The sequence below is a fragment of the Pituophis catenifer genome, unplaced genomic scaffold (assembly GCF_029215685.1).
Source record: "Pituophis catenifer annectens isolate HBS135680 unplaced genomic scaffold, rPitCat1.0.hap2 SCAF_2, whole genome shotgun sequence".
In the NCBI taxonomy this organism is placed as follows: Eukaryota; Metazoa; Chordata; class Lepidosauria; order Squamata; family Colubridae; genus Pituophis; species Pituophis catenifer.
Window position 1 is genome coordinate 177,450,491 of NW_027256882.1, and position 21,300 is coordinate 177,471,790.

Consider the following 21,300-nt stretch of genomic DNA (forward strand, 5'->3'; position numbering starts at 1 on the left):
AGGTGGTGCGCCAGCTCTTATCTGACTGAGGCTGCTGCCTTGCCCTGGTTTGGAAAAGCAGAGGATTGGATGCTAGGTTGGCTATACAGGTCCAAGCCCCCTACTCCCGTATTTTATTTATAGCCTTCAGGCCAGCCACAGTTGTGCAATACTAAGATTCAGTTGCCCAAATCAGTTGCCCAAACAGGTGAAGATTAAGGATAGCTCATTGTTACAAGTAGGCTTAAGATGCCTCAAACACACATATTCAAGAGACACAAAATGGGGGAGTTTTTGTAATAACTTCCATTTACAGAACAGCATCATGTACAAAATCCAAAGGAATGTAAGAAGTAATTCCAAGTAAAAGCAATTGAATAAAGCAGCATACGTAGATAAGGAAGGAGTATGGAGTGTGAGAGCAAAAAAGCCTCTGCAGCTTTCCCATGCCTCCAGAAGCTTTCCCAGCATAGCAGCAGAAACTGGAATGGGATAGAGACAGAGTGTACACGAGAGCCACCAAGAGGTCAGCAGAAGTAGATGCTGTTCATACTGAAGACATCCCACTGCAGTTGGAGAAGTGCACGAATGCCTAAGCCCAACGAGTTGCTTCCTCAGACAATATGGGCACGTTACAATCTTTGGGTAGGACACAGGCCACTGCCGACCTGGCCAGCTCAGTTTCTCTGGAGAGATGTGGAGATGAGCTGCGGGTGCCATTCCAAGAGGCAGAGGCTGACAGGATTCAGAGCTTGTGAGGATTGACCCACCGGTAGGTGCCTTCGTACTGAAATCCAACTCTCTTCATCAATTCATCAGCCTCAGTAGGGCCACGGCTAGAAGATTTAAAAGAAACCTATTAGTATTTCTAGAAACACGGCTATGAGCAAGCCCTACATATACTCATGGACGTCAACAAATGACTGTTTACAATTCTGTACTGCCGCTCTTCTCACCTCCTGAGGAGCTGAGAAAAATAGTAATGGTTTCTTTAATGATCCAGAAATGGCTGGTGTGCTGTTTTCATTTCCGTGAAGTGACTGAAACTCATTAAAAATCCTTTTCATTTTACCTGGCCTAAATCTATCTATCTCTCCATTCCCTAGCCAGCAACTTAGTTCACTCTCCTTCACGTCTTGATCTTAGTTCTCTGCAAATTGCTTCTGGGCTTTCTGCCAACCATAGTAAGATTACGATTATTTATTCTTTGGATTCTTGTAGGCTGTTAAGAAAGTTAATTAACAGCCTTTGTTTGAAAAAAGAACTGATTTAATTTAGTAAACTAAGGTTTGTACAGACTTTGTGTTCTTTGGGGTCCGTAGCTGGGGCAGAACACTCGTACCTTGAAAGGTGTGTAGGAATGTAGCTATCTTAGATATTTGGTGGCATAGGTAAGTGAATCCATTGCAAAAAGCAGCATGTCAGCTGAAAGAGAACTCTGCCCTGTGAGGGGAGAGCAAGACTGTTTCTAGAAGCCAGAAAAGGCTAGGAGTGACATTTCTGTGTATGAACAGATCACATGTAAAGGTCTGGGCTACTGTGTCATCTTTGTAGCCTGCTTTCCAAAGGAAGCACTGCTCCCCTCCCAACAGCCCTTCAATCATTTCTAACCTCACCTGCCATAGCAATAGGAAATCGGTTTTATCTTCTCTGCCTCGATTTGGTGGAGCAGTGGAGTGAATATACGCCAGGCCTCTCGTAGTTCGTCACTGAGGGAGAAGGCAGCAAGGTTAGGCTGGGTTGTAGAAATCCAAAGAAATACTAGAAAAGAGTTGTTACCAGGCCAGAGAGGACTAGGTATGGCCTTCATTAAGTACCGAGTTCTGAGTCTTCAATCTGTAACTGTAATTCAAAGATTTCAAACTAAAAGGAACTATGCCATAATGCCCTATGCACATCATAGATATGCATAGCCCATGGAAGAAAACACCAGGGGCTATCAATATGCTATCAGGAGCTTGGAAAATACAGCAGTCAACTGCTATCAAGTGCTTGGAAAATTTAGTTTTTCTCCTAAATGTGCAGATGACCCTCCCCCCACTCACCTGCGCACAAAGTGCATTTGGCTGCCACAGAAAACATCCAAGATAAGGCGCTCATAAGCATCTGGGAGTTTCACATCCTGTGGAAAAGAACAGAAAAATAAGATGTTAAGCATTGTACGCTATAAGATGGTCTATTCCTAACAATTAGCTTTAGAAATGAAGAATTTAGAAGCAGATAAGACACCTTAATTATGAAAGGGCAATGATAAGATACCTAAAATCTAATGTTACAGTGTCAAGTGATGACTTCCATGGTTGAAAGAGTCACTGCAACATGCCAGGATTCACAAAGGGAGTCCTAATGATCAGTTGCTTAGCAACAGTTGAAGTTATGATAAGAGTTCCCCAGGGCTACTTTCAACCTAGATTTGAGATTCTGATGGCTGCCGCCCCCCCCCCCCAAAAAAAAAAAAAAAAAAAAACCAAGCACACACATTTTTGTTGCTTGGCAATTGGCTTGCATTTATGGCCATTTTCAGTGTCTCATATCACATGACCACAATTTACTATGGGTTTCCTATGGCCATTCAAAATCACAGTAATTGCATTTGGGAATCTGATCTGTCTGCTGAAAAACAATAACAAAGGATGCTCTAAATTTCTACCCCTCTGTGTGAGATAGAAGTATGTCTGAAAATATGCCAGCAGTAATTTAACTTTCTAAAAAATAGGGAAACCAACTATAGATTTCTTGGAATTTTGGGCTGTACAGTACTAAATCATTGCCTCCCTATCTCCCTACATATTGTTACCTTGGTATTCAAACCATGCACCCATTTACTAGCCAGGTTCACACCACACATCTGTCTTTGTTATTGAACACCCTATTTTCTGGGTTCAAACATTACACAGAAGTGTTACTTAACCAAAACAGGCTAGGCTCATAAAATGCACTAATCTGACAATTCCATCCCACCTTACCCTCCAAATCAGCTAATAAAGCTTAACATGTTGTATATATAAATTGGCTACTGTAGTTGAATTCTTTATTTGGCCAAGTCTAGGATTTTATATAGGCGCAATCATGGACATTCAGCTAACACACTGTATATAGCAGACACCTTGAACACTTACAAATGCAAAATTGTGTTGTATTTTCAATGGCAGATAAAATAATGTACCTTGTAGCGGTTGCCATAAGTGAGGTCCAGTTCAGATTCTTCTGGGTTGAAGAACATGCCTGGTTTCTTGGTCATCATCTTGGTGTAAACGGCCTCATTAGGCTGCACACGGATCACCAATTCATTGCGTTTGCACTGCTGTTGGAAAATGTCACCTGGCACCTCCCGGAACTGCAGCCGTACTTCTGCCTTGCGCTCATTCAGCGCCTTGCCACAGCGCAAGACAAATGGTACTCCTACAGGGAGAGAATTAAATAGGCAATGAGATACAAGAACACTTGCCCACTACACACCATTTCCCCCCAGTTCAAAGCGTGTTTTTCTTCGGCTGGTTCTTTGCTGTATGGTTATACTCACCATCCCACCTTTCATTGTCCACATACAGCACAGCAGCAGCAAAGGTAGGGGTGGTAGAGCCAGCTGGAACTGTGGAGTCATCAAGGTAGCCCTTCTGAGCCTCTCCTTCTCCAGATGGATTGCCCACATATTGCCCAAGGATTACATTTTCACTTGTCACCTCTTTGATGCACTTCAGAACCTTTACCTAACAGAAAAACATGGGGAGACTCAAGATCACACATCAGCAGAAGTGAACTGAGGAGACTATATCCATTTCAAGACAATACAATCAACTTAGCAGTGGAAATTCCATGTGACCATCATGCAGGTTTTCCAACTGGCACTGAGGTACACGTATGTGTATCTTATATGCTCAGAAAAAGAGTCTCCAACTGAAAATGATAAAACTCGAAATACTTACCTTGACAGAAGAAATATTTAAGGGAAGATAATTTAGAAGAACTGCTCTAGTTTGGTCAGCATTGGTGTTCAGGTCATTATGAGACACTCAGTGGTGGGTTGACCCCGGTTCGCAAGAACCGGTAGTAAAACCAGTGAGAGGCTCCGCCCACTGATCAAGATGTCATCATAGGTAATCTGTGCATGCGCAAAAGAGCGCGCACACACGCAATGTGAACCGGTAGTAAAGGTAAATAGAACCCATCCCTGGAGACACTCACTTTTCAGAAGAGGCTTTAGGAAGATCTAGTCTAGGTGCTTAGTAATTCATTCCTATTTTAGAGATAGATCAGTAGTCCCCTCCTTTGGGCCACTAAGCAATGTCTAAACTTTGAGAACATGTTGCAGGTATTCTGACAAAATGGCTGTTATGGCATACATGGCTAAACACAAAATATTCAAGTTACTTTAAGGCAAATAAGTAAAGTTGCTCCTTCCCATCTCCTATAGCTCCCTCCTGTGGAGATATTCCATACAAGCCCAAATAACCCTTTTTCCTGGCCAGATGGGCCTCTATGCAAGGGGCTGTGATGCAGCCATCCCTGTTTGTTTAAATCTAATACTTGTGGGATCTATGTGGGATCCTTGGAAATAAAGGTGATCCTTGAAGTAAACACATTGCTTTATATTTAGTTTGTATTTGTAATTGATAGAATCTAGAACAATTAAGCCTAGGAAGCTCTGGGCCTAAATTGAGGTACAAGGAAAGCATTGTCAGCAGATGGAAATCTAAGAAGGCTCAAAAGTCTGAGCAACAAAATGCAGTTTTGCCCAAAGGCACTGAGTCAGAAGAACCAGGATCCTACCTTTTCATCACGGACATCGTTAGAGTTGGTAGAAGTTGGTTTCTCCATAGCTACCAGACAAAGCATCTGAAGAAGATGATTCTGCATAACATCCCTACAGAAGTAGCAGGAACATGTTTTGATTACAGCTGTGTAGTCATCCCAATTATAATTACTATTATGTTGCTACACAATCAGCCAGATGTTTAGACTGGTATTTTTATTCATCTATCGAGTCCTTCCCAAGGACTGGGATAGGCAGATGCTTGATGTTAAAAGTATCTGCAGGCTGCAAGCTTTTCCAAGCAAAGCTGCTTTTCACCATTTGTTTTTAGTCTTTGTATGTCAAATCCATCTGCAGTTAGAATCTTCTAACTCATCCAATGCTATCAGTTTCCTTCAACAGCAGAAAGGAATTCGAGAACACACTATTGCAGTCTGTAGAGGGAGGGCAATGCTTCTACATGAGAAGAAAGGGTCCTCCACATAGAAAATCTACATGGTTAATCCAGCTTTCTCTTTAACATGCTAGTTCTCAAACTACAGGGTAGCAGAGAAAAATGGGTCATTGGATGGGTAAAAATTGGTTAAAAAAAGAAAAAAGTGGGGGCAGTTGCAGAGGAAATGCTTGGTAAGCTTTCATAGCCAGCCAAAACCTCCTCCCTTTATTTTTCACTTTTAGAAATTAGCTGAAAAATGAGACAATTGAAAAATGGACAATTGTGGAAGATGTTTTGAAGGTACAGATACATTAAATGTTCTTGAAAACTCCACATATCCCCCAATAGCTTGTAATTTGCTCTGCAATTTTAATTCCCAGCTATCATATTTACATTTTAGCCGCTGCATGTCTACTCAAATGCAAAGAAACTTGGGTAAAGAGCTTTTCTTTCAGTAGACCTACAGCTGCTGGCCCTGGTTGCTCACTAACAATCCTGAGATTGTTGTGTCGCTCACTTGTCATCAGATGTCCAGGAACTCCAACACTTGGCATAATCCTTGTTGACCTGGGCAATGACTAATTGGCATGAGTTTGGGTAAATTACATCCCACCATATTGTTTGTGGAAGAAACATCCCACACAATTGTTTATTTTTCAATTGTCCCATTTTTCAGCTAATTTCTAAAAGTGAAAAATAAAGGAGGGGACTTTGGGGAGCTGAGAAAGTTATCAACCATCTGTTCTGCAACTATTCCCCTTCCTTTTTACTGATGTTTTCCCATAAAGTGACTCATTTTTCTCTGGTATCCTGTTGTTTGAAAACTAGCATGTTAAAGAGAAAGTTAGATTGTATTAATTTTCCATGTGAAGGATTCTGTCTTCCTAGGTACAGATAGTCCTTGACTTACAACCACAATTGAGCCCAAACTTTCTGCTGCTAAGTGAGACTTTTAAGTGAGTTTTGGCCTTATTGTATGACCTTTCTTGCCACAGTTAAATGAATCACTGCAGTTGTTAGTAACACGATTGTCAATTGAATCTGGCTTCCCTATTGACTTTGCTTTTCAGAAGTTCGCAAAAGGTGATCACATGACATCAGGGCACTGCAGCCATCATAAATATAGATCAGTTGCCAAGCATCTGAATGTTGATCAATGACCATGGGGATGCTGCAACGGTCATAAGAGTGAAAAACGGTCATAAGTCGTTTTTTTCAGTGCCATTGTGACTTTGAACAATCGCTAAATAAACAGTTGTAAGTCTCTCTACAGATTGCAGTGGTATGCTCTAGAATGCCTTTCTGCTGTTGAAGGAAAAGGCTTTTCTTGTATCCAAATATTGTGTGGGTCATTTACTATATTAACACACTGGTTTGCCAAAATATGCCCAGTAACCCAAAGAGAGCATCACATCGCACCTCTCCAATTTCAGTTCCAGCACATACTTTTTTGAAAAAAGGTTTCAACCTGCACAATAAAACAAATATTAAACTCAAAGAAAATAATAGAAACTAAACAAAAGACTTTTTTAAACATCCTGAAACAAACTAAGAAAAAAAAAGAAAAGAAAAAAAAGACCTTTAATATTATACTTATTACAGTCATTGGCTTACTAATGCATACACTAGTGTAATATCTCGTCACTTCCCGCCTGGACTACTGCAATGCTCTCTACATGGGGCTCCCCTTGAGGTGCACCCGGAGGCTCCAGCTGGTGCAGAATGCGGCTGCGCGGGGGATTATGGGAGCGAGAGGGCGCTCCCATGTGACACCTCTCCTGTGTGAGCTGCATTGGCTCCCGGTGGACTTCAGGGTGCGCTTCAAGGTACTGATTACCACCTTTAAAGCGCTCCATGGCATCAGACCTGGGTATTTGCGGGACCGCCTTCTGCCGCCAATAGCCTCCCACCGGCCAGTACGCTCCCACAGAGAGGGACTCCTCGGGGTGCCGTCAGCTAGGCAGTGTCGGCTGGCGACCCCCAGGGGGAGGGCCTTCTCTGTGGCAGCACCTGCCCTCTGGAACGATTTGCCCCTGGAGATACGGAGGATATCAAATCTCCGGGCTTTTCGCCGTGCCCTAAAAACTTTTCTCTTCCATCAAGCAGGGCTGGCGTGAAACACCCCCACCCCCCCCCCCCGTTTTTGAGATATTAGATTTTTAATTGTTTAATGGGTTTTAGTCGTAAGGTTCTTAAATTTTTGGCCAAAGGGTATAATTCTTTTAAATTTTTAAATTTTGTATTGGATGTTTTTTACTTGACTGTGCACCGCTCTGAGTCCGCTAAATTTAAATAAAATAAAATAAATAAATAAATAAATAAATATAATAAATATAATAAATAAAACTGGTCCTTGTAAAATATCAGGAAATCTCTGCCATATCAACACATTTTACTGTATCTCAGCCCCAAAACATACCGAATAATGCCAAACTCATCGAAGTAGCCTCCCCGGCCCTCTGTGCCAAATGGCTCTTTGAAAGTCAGAATGACACAAGCCACGTTGTCACGGTTCCAGATGGGGCCAAATATCCGGTTTCCAAATCTATAAAGGCAAACGAAGGTGATCTGAGTCAGAAGCTGCAAAGTAGAGATCTCTCAGACAATGAAACCATAGGGCCTCTAATTTTATAGGCTGGGCTCTCTCCACCCAACAATGCTCTTGCCCACACCCTATAAAAATGATGCCTTGCTGATATTAAGGTTACTGAAAGCTTCCACACAGCAAGAGCCAAGTTTTAAGAAGTTTGGTTTAGGGTAAACAAGTGAAGGTAAATCTGATTTGGGTAACTGCTTATCTGCATAGATCCACTTTGTGACCTATCGTCACTACTCCCCAGGGGTGGGTTCTACTTACCTTTGCTACTGGTTTGTAACGAGGCCGCGCACGTGCGCTCTTCTGTGCAAGCACAGAAGCTTCTGAGCATGCGCAGAAGCTTCTGAGCATGCGCAGAAGCATTTTGATGATGTCAGGGTCAATGGGCGGAGCCTCCCGCCAGTTTTACTACTGGTTCTATAGAACTGGGGGCAACCCACCACTGCTACTCCCAGGGTTTTTACTTTACCTGAGCACCATTAGGTTCTGCACCATCTCCTTGCCCAGGTAGTGGTCAATGCGATAGATCTGGTCCTCCCTAAACAGTGCCGCTATGTGATTGGACAGATCATTGGAGCTATCCAAGTCCTTGCCAAAGGGCTTTTCCACAATCAGCCGATTCCAGCCACTTGAGATTTGGGACAGAAAGAGGACAGAATTTGTCTGTGAACCATATAAGTACAGGTGAATGAAGCCAAGGAAGGCTGCTCCAAAGTAATGCCATCCACATTGCTTCAAACAACATTGAAAAGCTCTGAAGATCAAGAAGCCTTATCTGAATATGTATATGATGCTATCATGTTGGCATTTTCTGTTTCCAATAGCCTTGCAGGTCTTAAAGTGCTCTGAAGAGCACCCAAAATCTACTCATATCACGATAAATCTTGCTCAGTCTTCAGACACTGTTTGTATTTTTTGCAGCCTTAAACAGAAACAACCCCTTTTTTCTCTTCTATTTTACTCCTTTAGTATAAGAACAAGCAATCCCCCCCCCAAAATAGTTAATATAAAGACACATTGACAGACTCCTCATTTTTCCTACTTATGTCCTCTTTGAGCTTAAGAAACGTAAGAAAAATAGCAAGAGTTTTGTCTAGTGGGGGAGGGATAGCTGCAATCAAATAATGGCTTGTCAATTCCTAGAAGATTTACAACTGCTTCCAAGGAAGGACCATTTATTTTCTCCTGATGTGACTTGTCCCCTTTCTTCTTAAAGGGCACTTATGCTGGCAGAATTTTTAACTATGCTTCATGTTAGTCAGGGTTTGGCGTCAACTCCATTTCCTATGCCTCCTGTCAAATACAGCCTGCTCTGACACTGAATGCATACAAGCTCACTTTTCTTTAGATTCACTGCTTTCTGTTATCCCTCAGTGAGTAACCCCAGGCTCCAGAACTTACATAGAAGTCATGCAGGTCTTCTGGATATGCGTAGTGACTTCCTTATAAATACTGGGGGGGAGAGCCAGATAGAAGAGACGGTTTGCCTTCTCTCCATTGTGAAGGGCATTCAGGTGGGCATTTAGTTTTTCAAAAGAGGCCTGGTCATCATATTTGCCTGAGATGTACGAATTGCGAGCAAAAAAATCATCCAGTTTTTTTTCTTCCTCGGGGCTGGCCTAAAACAAGATCAAGATTTGTTATCCTGCAAAAAAAAATGAGTAATAATTCTTTTCTTCTTTCCTGTAGATGTCTTTCTCCCCTACCACCGTCTATGGCAGCAGCTATCTATCAGTGCTCATCTGGCAGAGTGGATATAGTTCTGGCTCTTAGCAGCATTACAGGAAGGCCAGAGGTGCTAAAGAGGCAGGCCTCACCTTGAGATATGGGTGACTCTGTTTGCGGATATCAGCAACTGTGAGCTGGGATCGGGCATAACCCACCACATATGTGTCATCAGGAAGCAGCCCATCACGATATAACCACCTGTGCAGGAAATCAAGCTAGTCATGAAATCAAGCCAGGTACAAGAAGCAAGAGGAATCTTCCTGAGCAGCAAAATGAACCTACCAGATAGTTGGATAGATCTTCTTCTTGGCTAGGTCACCCTGCAGACAGAAGACAGAGGAAAAGGCCATTGGTTGATTTTTGAAGAGATGAACACGGGTACAGAACTGATTTTATGTCTCTGAGATTGGAAACCAAGTGGCTAGGAGTTAACACCTACTCTCACCCTGGATTCAGTCCTTGGAGATCACAGAGGCAAAAAAACCTGAGAAATATCTGTGTATTTCAATCTCAGGAATCATAGCATCCTATAATACACACACTGAGAATAATTATGTCCATATCAACTCCTCTATTGATGGTAATCAGTCAGCAATTAGTATATTGAAGCAGAGTATAAAACAGGAATCATTGCTCCGTTTCCCACATTCTCTCCTTCTGTAAAGCTTTGTTTGCTTTCCAAAGACTCCTTTGCAATTCAGACTTTTGGGAATATTTGAGAGAGAGAAATGCTTGCACCCAAAATACTGACTTAATTCCATGCTCTACTTTGTGCCTGCAAGACTGAAATGCTGCAGCATCCTGGAGTTGGGGGAAAGCCTGCTTTTCATTGTATTGCACCTCCCTAACACAAGCCCTTTATTCCCGTGTGGTGCCTGGCACTACCACAGGCCCTGGCACTTGCCTTACTGATTCACTGGATGGCAAGCACAGTGGTTGGTGGCCATTGGTGCTGGCTGCAAAGATGCCAAGTCATGACATCTCAGCATGCAGCTACCCATGCTGTGGGCTCTTAGCCCAGCTCCATCATCCCCGCAGCTGTCAATTAGCTGCCAAGCTGCTAAGCAGCAGAATGTACAAATTCTAGTGAATAAAGCCAGAGGCAGAATAAAGCCTAGCCAGGGCTCTATTGTGCCAGCTCTAGTTGGGCACCTGAGGCCAGTTCAAAGGTGGATCAAAAAGACAGGATCTAACCACTGCCACCCAGGCTGGGGGAGAGGCAATAGTTCAGAACATTCAAAGGGACCTTACTAGATCTGTGCTGGTGCCTCAATTACTGCGAACAGAAAGTTGTCTGTCTGGTTTCTGGAAGTCCACCTTTTTCTGTAAAGCTCTTGGATCACTCCTTTAAGCCTCATCTCTCAACTAGAATACAGCCTGAGCAAGGACACCTGGATTTGGTTACATTCATCTAATGTCTGGCATGTCTATCCTCTGTAATTTATGTTCATTCTATTATTAAAAACTAAACCTCTAGGTTGGGAAAGGGTATATATTTCTTTTGTATTATGAAATTCTTCATATTATGAAAAACTATCAGTGGGCTGTTACTATATATTATACAATTGCTTGGGGATTAGCAGAGTAGAAGAAATGGAGGATTGCCCTTACAAGAAATGAAGCCACTAAAATATTTTGTGGCGAGTGTCTGAGGATTCCAGGCGGAAGAGGAACCCCAAGGGTTCTGTGTTAGTCTTGCATTTATATTATCACCCACTACTGTAATAAGACCTAGATCACAGAGATTATTCTGGAGTGATCTGCTACCATCTATTCCTCATACAAAGTTTAAAAATGTAGAGCATAAAACTGACAGTACAATATTGGTTCTAAATGGTTGTACATATAATTAAAATCATTATATGGCTAAACTAAAATATTATACACACAAATTCTTGATGGTTTATTTATGATCTTTAAATACCATTCTTCTTACTATTTATCATAGGGAGATAGTGGGAATTAGTAATTCTTCCCAACAGGACAGAACATAGTGAGTATGAGGTCCAGTAATACCAGTTTTATTTGTGTTGTACCCAGAGTGGATTTGATTTAAATCGAGTTGATTTAAATCACAATTTAAATCACTAGTAAAAAGGCTTGATTTAAATCAACTCGATTTAAATCATAATTTTTAAAGAGCAACTCATCTCTGCTACTCCTTTGACCCACTGTTGACTCACCGATAGTCCCAGTGTTGCAGAATATACAGCCTCATGCTACATAAGTAAGCTCCATTTCATGCTGAATAAACTAAATTATTTATGTATCTTAAATAGAAAACTATCTTAAGATATATTTTTACCCCAAAAGATTTTATTAAAATAAATTCGATAAAAATAAAAAAAATCCAATTTAAATAAAAAAAATCTGATTTTTTTGATTTTAAAAAAAAAATCTGATTTTTTTGATTTTAAAAAAAAAATCATTGATTTTTATCCACCCTGGTTGTACTACTGATAATCTGTTTATACACTCATTGTCACAATAGAAAACAGCATGCTAGTAGAAATTTCAGGCAGAAATATAGTTAGGGCTCAAATGAACAGAATCAGGCATTCAGGTGATCCGGTAGCGGCAGCAGCGCGTGGTTCGGTGAACTGGTAGCGGTGGCAGCGCGAGGCTCTGCCCACCTGCCCGGATGTCGTTAGTTCCTGGTTTTAACCATGAAGTAACCTGTTTTTGACCCTCTGCGCATGCGCAGAAGGCTTTTCGCATGCACAGAGGGTCCAAAATCGCATGTGATGTGTGGGCGAACTGGTAGGGAAGGTAAGTAGATTTCACCCCTGAAGGAAATAATACAGTAATGGATGTGTATATGGCCAGGCTTAACAACAAAAGCTAAGAGCTATGATTTTTCATGGAGGAGAAATAAGAAAAATAGTTTTTATGTAGGAATCCGCCTTGATAGCTAAATAAAGAACAGGTATTAGAAGAAAAAGAAGGCAGAGATGGCACATGATATTTCCACTATATCTTTACTTCCCCGCAGTAACAACATAGCCTCAGATTGACAGGAACTCAATATCTCAAAAATAAAGCTGGCCTAATATGAAGTCCAGCATTAAATTACATTTCCAGAAATTTTAGAAATTGCATAAGCTAAAGTGTCACCCCCCCAACTTCAAACCATTTAGGGTTTAGGGTTTTCTCTGTAATGACACTATGTCTTTTGGCACTTGACCTAAATCTCTCTGCTTCACTCTCTTCTGGTTTCTAAAAGTCTAGTGTAAAATTAGGGATGCGGTGTGCTTTGAAGTAAGTATGGGCATGCATGCCCCACCTGCTGGTGCCTCCTTAAAGCAGCCATGTTTTTCCTGGATTCATAGGTAGTTGTGCTAAGAAAACAGGTGTTTGAGGTAAGGAGAGGTTAATATATGATGAGAAGTAGCTTTGGAGTAAGCAATGATGTGCTGTCACTAGCTTCTTACCTCAAACATATATTTTTCTGGGATTACTCAGTCAGATGAACACATGAAAGGATACAACTTGTATAAGGAGATAGCACCAGGTGCAGGATGCAAGGCCAAGTACCTTTTTTTGCTTCAGATCTAAAGTGCTGTGTATCTTTATTTAAAATGCTCCATTTAAGAAAAGTCTTTAGTCTTTCAAGTAGTTTGAAATGTTGCCTCTGTAATTATTGTTAGAAGCAGCCTAAATATTAACTAATATTGTTAGTTGCTTTAAACTATGAATGTAAATAAACCAGTTTTGTGCTTTAAATTTATTTTATTTTTTTATTTTATTTCCAATTTCTATACCGCCCTTCTCCCTGAGGACTCAGGGTGGTGTACAGCCAAAATTAAAAACATGCAGTACAAATATTAAAAACAATTAAAAGATATATAAATTTGGCCCAATTAAAAAGCACTACTAATTAAAACATTTAAAAATTTCTTCTTAAGCCAGCCCGGCTTGCTGGAAAAAATGGGCACGGCGGAAGTCACTGAGGTCTTGGATTCTCCTTATCTCTGGGGGCAGCTGATTCCAGAGGGTAGATGCCCCCACAGAGAAGGACCTCCCCCTGGGAGTCACCAGCCTGCACTGTTTGGCTGATGGCACCCCAAGGAGGCTCTCTCTGTGGGAGCGCACGGGTCGATGGGAGGTTGTCGGTAGCAGCAGGCGGTCTCGAAGATAGCTAGGCCCTATGCCATGGAGCGCTTTAAAGGTGATAACCAACACCTTGAAGCGCACCCGGAAAACCACTTGTGTGACACTTGTGTGACACTCTTATTTCAATACTATAATGCATACGTTTACTACCAGAATGATTGTATTTGACCTAACGAATAATTGAATGAGTAGCATAAGCAAGATTGAATGAATTTGCCAGTATAAATTCCTTTTGGAATGCCTGAATTCTTGTGGACATAATATTTATGAATTATTCCTCTAGGGAGTACTTCTTTAATTAGAAGAAATTCTCCCTGGAGGATAATTCATAGACGTTATATCTACAAGAATTTAGGCATTCCAGGGGAATTTATGCTGACAAATCTGATTTTTGGTAACTTTTCATGTCTGAAATTTTTCATGTCTGAATCTGTTGACAGGCTTGCCATTTATATCCCCTTCTTCCAGGATGGATAAAAATCAATGATTTTTTTTTAAAAATCAAAAAAATCAGATTTTTTTGATTTAAATCGGATTTTTTTGATTTTTATCGAATTTATTTTAATAAAAAACTTTTGGGGTAAAAATCTATCGTAAGATAGTTTTCTATTTAAGATACATAAATAATTTAGTTTATTCAGCATGAAATGGAGCTTAGTTATGTAGCATGAGGCTGTATATTCTGCAACACTGGGACTATTGGTGAATCATCAGTGGGTCAAAGGAGTAACAGAGATGACAGTTGCTCTTTAAAAATTATGATTTAAATCGAGTTGATTTAAATCACTTACTAGTGATTTAAATCATGATTTAAATTGTGATTTAAATCAACTCGATTTAAATCAAATCCACCCTGCCTTCTTCCACACACACTTGCGGCCATAGGATGTGTTGCCACAAGTCAAAAATCTCTATCTCATTTTATATTGGATGTCCTATAAAGATACATATTTATATCATTTGTCCATTCAGCCTATTCTTTGCTGTAGACTACAAGCTTTTCTTGATCTTCCCTCATATCTCTGATTCATTTAACTTCCCTTTTGCCTTCCTGACAAACTGCAGCCATGCTCTACTGCTCATGCTCAAGATGCCTTTACCCTCAGAAGCTCCCAGCTTTTTGGAAGCTCTTTATCTACTGCAAACATTGATTTATCAACTATTCTGCTTTGATTTAAGTCAAAAAGATGTGAAACATCTGGGGCACATGAGGGTTACAGCTGGATGGAGTTCAAATACAGCTCTCTCTCTAGGTCATTTTTCACCAGTAGATGAGGTGATCTAATTTCTTTCCTAAGTCTAGCCAGTCATTGCCCTTTAACATTGCTCCCTAAGAAGATATTATCTAGTCCTGGAGTTCAGCAGATGGATACTAAAGCTAAACACTTTAAAAGGTTTAACTGCCATTAATCAGCTTAAATGTTAACTAATGGGTAGGTGTCAATTTTCATCAGTGATTTTGCAAACTAATTACATATTTTACTTGGTGTTTATTTCTCTGGCATTCCCATGACATGCACTGACATTAAAAAAAAAATCTTGCCACCTTTGGGGTTTTCTATAGGGGAGAATGGTTATTTATTTAGGTTAAGGACAAACGGGTTGCTCAGGAAAACCATTTTGTCCCTTAAAACCAGTTTTGGACTCCAAATATTGTCACATTATTTTGGAAGCAGCTCTGATATCTATAAAATATGGCGTATGGCCGGTGTGCTACCCTTAACTGAAGTGATAAACAGCAAAATGGTAGTAGTGGTTGTGACTTTTATCCCATATTTACTTTTGTATAATTCAAAGCAACTTATATAATGCTATTTCCCCCAAAACAACAGAATTGTCAGGTGGGTTGAGCTAAAAGACTGACTCAAAGTAACCCACCAGGCTTTCGTGCCTAAGAGAATGTTAGAACTGATCCTCCCACTTTCTAGCTCACCATGTTACTCACCACACCAGACTGGTTCTTATCAAAAATCTGAAGACTACAATGCTAGGAAAAACATAACTGAACAGGTATTTTCAGTTACTGAGATTTCAACTCACAATAACTGCTAGGCTGCACTTATATATCTCTTTACAATCTATTCTAGAAGGAATCCAAAGAGGGCTTAGTGCCTTTTATCCAAGAGAATTTGTGAGCTTTTAGTTCTTGAAATCACTCTCACAAATACCACTAAAGAAGAAATAAGACTTTGGAAATTGCCCTGACATTCAGGTGATTCTCTGTTCAGGGACTGAGCCTCACAGACAGTGTGCCTTCACTCAAACATGGATGCTTGAACAGACATTAATCTCTGGCTGGTCTTAACGTCTGATAGGAGCTGAGATGAAATATGTGATGTGATGGAATGTGGGAATGACCTCGAGAGACAGGGGAAAGAGATGCTGTCTAGGGAACAATCAGATAAAAGGTGGAAGCAAAGAAAGAAACCCAGGAAAGATCCTCCCTAACTTAACAGGTTGCAAAAGAGAAAACAAGAGATTTGTACTATCAGATTGCAAGATTCCATTCATGTAGCTTTACAATAAAGTAGAATTTAGCTCATTTGGTTGTTTATTGTTTGGTCTACCTGGCAAGGCTGACATGTGCATAGTGGCTCTTCAGGCTAGCCTAAATATTTTTAAAAAGCTACTTTGCAATACAGGCAAAAACCCTCTTCTTTTAAATTGTTAAAGCAGCTGCAAAATGGCTGTGCATGCAATTTACACATGAAAACAGCCAAGAGCAGATTCCACAGCAACTGCACAAGCTTGATGAACAACACAGCTGCTTTCACCACTCGAAAAATAGTGCTTTGTATGCCTTCCCACACATTCTGAAGTGTGACCTTCGAACTTCATAGCCACTCAGTATAGCTATTGGTAAATACATAGATGTCCAGGAACAAATGGTAGTAGGGCCTGTACTTCCACCTACACCCTACTGCACCAAATCAGAAACAGAAGTGCGCTAGAAAGAAACAGATGAAGTTGCCCAGTAGACAAACTTCCTTCTTTGACTTAAGGAGAATGGCACACTTTAATTTCCTCATGACTCAGCATGGACTAGAGTTTCTCTTTCTGCTTAGTTCACTACTCAGTGGTCATTCCTTTCACCCATCCAATCTGGTACAATCTTGCAATTCTCAAGCTTCCCCATTACAAGGTTAAAAATTTGTAATGAAGGGAGAAGTCATTTCTTTTGTTCCCCCTTTTATAGATTTTATTTCTCTTTTGTCCTCCCTTTTTCTTTTTGCACTTCCTACTTTTTTCTTTATTAATATTTTATTTCGTTCGCATACCTTTTTTTAATCTTTGTATTTTTAAACTTCAATAATTATTTAAAAAGCAAGATTATAAAACCACATAGCCACACCCATGCCATTATAAAGTTCAAAGAAAGCACAGGACCATTTTAGACATATTGTGCAGGTTACCAAACCATAAGGTTCAGATGCAATTCAAATTATATTATACATAGGCGGTATTTGGCAGGGAAGAATTTCAGGAAGAACCACTGTTGTGGAATGCTGTGTAAGAGTCAGAAGAATTGTGTTGATTGCCATGATCATTGGGTGTCTACTTTACAAGAAAGAGGGACCCTGATCAATGGAAAAGCAAAGTTTTTTTATCTACATTAAGGGCTAGAAGGCTGTGAATCCTAAGGATTTCATTGGCTGGCCAGTTTGAGGAAGCTAGGCAGATCCTTGTCAGTATACCTGGGGTTATTTTGTTAGGCAAAATGGGCCTCTCAGGAGGCAGCAGAGCTGAGGAAGTCCATTGTTAAAGGTGATGGCCTGTTGAGGTCATCAGCTGATGGAGAATGAAAGATTGCAATTCTTTTGTAAGGGATTTTTTTGAGCTGCACTGGTGAGGTTTCTATTCTTTGGTTTGATGGGATTGCAGGGGCTTTGTCTGGGGCAGAAAGGGTCAATTTGGGTCTGATGGGATTAGGCAAAGAATGGAATTTGTGTTTGACCCCAGTCATATCCAAAAAGTGGAGGTTGGGTAGAAGTAATGGATGCAGTCTCCATTTTGTTTGATAGGTTTCTTTTTTCTACCACAGCTAGCAAAGTTTGTACATTATACAGAGGTCCAATTGAATAACTAAAGTGCCTAGGGACAGAATAAAGCCCAGTCACACTCACCTTCAACAGTGATGTAAGTGCATACACAAGGCTTACACAAAGTTATCTTCAGGATACTGTTGGCTTTACTTAATAGCTCCATCCCTCATTCTTTTCTATTATGATTATCTTCTCCATTAAAGTAGCATGATTTTTAACTCTAGCCCCAAATCTGGAACTTATTATATTTGTTGAATTACAGCTGTAATTGTCACACCAACATGGCTGGGCAAGATGGGAATTGTAGTGCAATAAAGAGCCAGTTTGGGGGTTGCAACATAATACTTAAATTCTGAGCATGCACAATGTATTTTTATTTTGCATGAGCAATTTCATCTTATATTTACAAAATTGAAGAGGTTCAAGGTTTATGGCAGGATTATTATATATTTCTCTCCCCTCCTCATTAGTTTACATTAAATGTGTCCTACAGCATTCTTAACAGTTTAAATTTTGGTGTATCAATATCCTTGTAGCATCTCTAAACTCTAATTACTACTCTTATTTTGTCTTTAATCATGTTCCTTTTGAGTTTCTCATTGAGAAGAATAATCTAGCCTTGGCTAACATATAAATAAATAAAATGTCAACTACAAAGTATGAAAGATATATGAAAAGACTCACAATACATTCTTAAGAATTTCACTTCATGAGAGTAATAGTTATTGAAATTGCTCCTGAATAGTATTACACAGCCAGACAAGCCAAGATACTCAGAATATGGATTTTGAATGAAGAGGAAAAGTGATTAAAAGTAATTAAAACAATCTAATACAGTAGAAATGAGCCATAATTGCGGGTATCCAAACTATTGTATAATACCAATTAGTGTTTGAGGGAAAAAGGCTGAGAAAGATGAGGGAGGGGCTCTTAAAACACTTTTTTTCTGGGTTTGTCTTTTTAAAATTATTATGTTTCATTTCAACCTTTGGTCTAGTATAAATTTTACTTTTTGTAAGGTGTGTATTCTGTTCCCTTTTCCTTTTTCTTTTTTTTTTTGCTTTTTGTGTTGCTTTCCCAAAAAATAAGGAAACAGAAGAAAAAGAGAAAAGATTGTCCCCCTGCTGGAACATGCCTGTGCACTATAAGTACAGAACATTTTGTATTTATAATTAATGAGAAGCACATTCACCTTTCTAGGAAGATTGGGCTGATCTTTACAACATCTCATCAAACCCAAAGCATGTTTACCTGGCCCTTAAACATACTCAACATTTCCCTCACCCTTCCAACAAAGGCTGTTGACCACACTTCATATGTGCTGAGTTGTACAACCACACTGTCTTAACAAATATCCCTGTAAATGGCAGAAAGGCAAGATGCTATGTACTAATGAGCAGTCTGGCTGTTTTACCTATGACTAATTTGAGGCTGTTTAAGTCAGCAAGCACAAAGTCTGTATCACACACATCCCCTTCCAGAAATGGAAGGGGTGATGCTAGACCTGAGGCCAGGAGTGTACAAGCAGGACAAAGAAGGATCAATACATTAGAGGAGTGTAATTTTGGAAATACAGGATGGACAAATTAAAAGGAATTCTTCTTTCCAGTGCAGTTCCTTTGTAGTAGGGGATAGAATTACATGTACCACCAGTTACAAAACTGTCATTAAAGCAGAATCTGTGTGACAAATCCTCACTTTTCCCCTATAAAGTGGAGAGAATTACTTATATTTCTGGCACCCACACGGCAGGATTAAGTTAGCAGAAAAATGCCTATGTTGCTAAATTATAGCTAAACTTAGTAGTAGACTTAAGTTTAGTAAACTTAAACTTCTTGGATTTATAATACAACACTCCATGAAATTCTGCTCAGCCCAAAGGAAAGAAACTCACCGAAGCTCCAAAGATGATGAAGATGTGGGTATCCAATTTGAGGAAGTCATTCCCCTGGCAGAGCTCTTCCCGGAGCATCCCACAGATGTCAGCTTCAGACAGCTCGGTGAGTGGTAGGCGGCGACTCATGTTGGTAGTATTATTTCCTGAGAAGAAAAAGGATGGTTAGGTAAAACTCCTCCCATCTTCATGCCCTCCCCATCCAAAAAGTGTTATACCCAGGTGAACAACCCTCTCCATTCCTGTGGTACATGCCAGGCCAGTTGAATGCTAGGCTGATATCCGAGACACAAGTCTCAACTTGCAGTAGGAAGTTCAACTTAGCTCGTCCACCGCAATTCTGGCAGGATGCATTGTGCAAGTGTTGTCAACAGGTTCCCATGTACATACCTTGGCCTGAAGTCCTGCTGCTTGGCAGGCTGATCCAAGAAAATTAAAAACAAAATGCTAATTGTATAAATTAAGTGACTACTCTCTTTAAAAAAAAAAAAACACTTGCAGACTACATACTAGAGTTACATAACTTTTTTTAAAAAAAAAATAACAGGCAGTGGGATGCAAGAAAAACGAGGAAGTAACTTAATTTCCCGGTAAGCACAACAGTCAGCGCACCATGAAATGCACGGAACGATCAGCTTCTTGGAGCTGAGACTCTGGCCAAGGTTTTCAAGCAAATTAGCAAAGAGATCCTAGGGAACCTCACAGTCGTCCTATTGTGTTCCTCCAGAAGTGAGGAACAGAGGATTACTTTCAGGTCTGATCGCGACCATCACCCATCTGGTTCCTTCTCTTCCTTAACCCCTCCCTCTTCATCCCGATCCTGCCCGAAGCCAAGCATCCTCTCTCTTCCTCGCCTCCAGGCAGGGCTTCGCTTTGTCCATTGCGCGCAAATTCGGTGGCGCGCGGGGGTGGGTTGGGGTGGGGGACGCGTTCTTTACTCAGCCACAAAAGGGGGTCCGGTAGTTTCGCACGCTAGAAACTTTTGCTACCCTCCTCCTGTCTCCTTTTGCGCCCTCTCCTCTTCTCGTTCCGCCTTTTATAGGTAGGGGACCGAAGACAGGGAAGGGGGAATAAAATCCGGGCTTTTCCTTTTTTCTACAGGGCAGCTCTCTGCAAACCTCTTGGAAGCTCAGTTCACCTCCCCACTCCCCCACCCCTTTCATCCGGGGTTCTCTTCCGACCACCCCCAAGCCCCCCGAAGTCCCAAGTACCTGCTCCCAGTCTCGGCTAAAGCTGCTCTACTTCTCCCGCTGGCGGAGCTCCCCATCCCCCGCCCCTTCACTCCTCCGGCGCTGACAAGAGGCCTCGCCCGCCTTTGCAAGTCCAACCCCTCCTAGTCGGAGCTGCCGGCTCGAAGCGCCGGAGCCAATCGAGGGAGCCGCCAAATGCCGGCCGCTGAGCTTCTTCCGCACGGTGGGCCGAGCTCTTTTCCACAAGCCTGTTCCGCGGGATGGGGGGGCGGGCGAGGGAACTTATCTTAGGTAATGAAAGGCTGCGCTAGAGGCAACGCGAGCAAGTGTCTTGTCCTCCCCCTCCCCCTACTAAGACTTAGTCCCTTTATGGTAGGCGTAGATACAGTAGCCTCGAGAGATCGCCTGAGGAGTTGGAATTACGTTCCCGGAACTCCCCGGGCAACATTCCAAAGACCATGCTGCTGGCTGGGGATTCTGGGAGGAAGTCCAGCACGTGGGAGAGCCAGAGGCTAGGGCCGCCTGCTACAGTATAGTATAAGCTTTTGTGGGCTTGCCTTCAATTCGT

The 21,300-nt window shown here is 41.1% G+C and overlaps 1 protein-coding gene across 3 annotated transcripts; it reads right to left on the bottom strand.

The window, feature by feature from the left end:
* Positions 1 to 269: 269 nt before the first annotated feature.
* On the bottom strand, positions 270 to 20,824 carry G6PD (glucose-6-phosphate dehydrogenase). 3 transcript variants are annotated; one of them, XR_011599905.1, is made up of 15 exons: positions 20,754 to 20,824; positions 19,933 to 19,961; positions 19,543 to 19,688; positions 9,775 to 9,812; positions 9,582 to 9,690; positions 9,166 to 9,383; positions 8,234 to 8,392; positions 7,588 to 7,713; positions 4,750 to 4,843; positions 3,503 to 3,689; positions 3,146 to 3,381; positions 2,025 to 2,101; positions 1,596 to 1,688; positions 1,322 to 1,422; positions 742 to 815 (listed from the first exon to the last, which is right to left on the bottom strand). XR_011599905.1 is itself a non-coding variant. In XM_070935209.1 (14 exons), exons 1-14 carry the CDS (start codon positions 20,807 to 20,809, stop codon positions 725 to 727), a joined length of 1,659 nt encoding a protein of 552 aa, XP_070791310.1. In that variant the 5' UTR covers positions 20,810 to 20,824; the 3' UTR covers positions 270 to 724. The 3 variants fall into 3 exon arrangements, 2 of the variants coding, with proteins under 2 accessions (XP_070791310.1, XP_070791311.1); XM_070935209.1 differs by lacking the exon at positions 1,322 to 1,422 and having other exon boundaries at positions 270 to 815; XM_070935210.1 differs by lacking the exons at positions 1,322 to 1,422; positions 19,933 to 19,961 and having other exon boundaries at positions 270 to 815; positions 20,754 to 20,806.
* Positions 20,825 to 21,300: the final 476 nt, after the last annotated feature.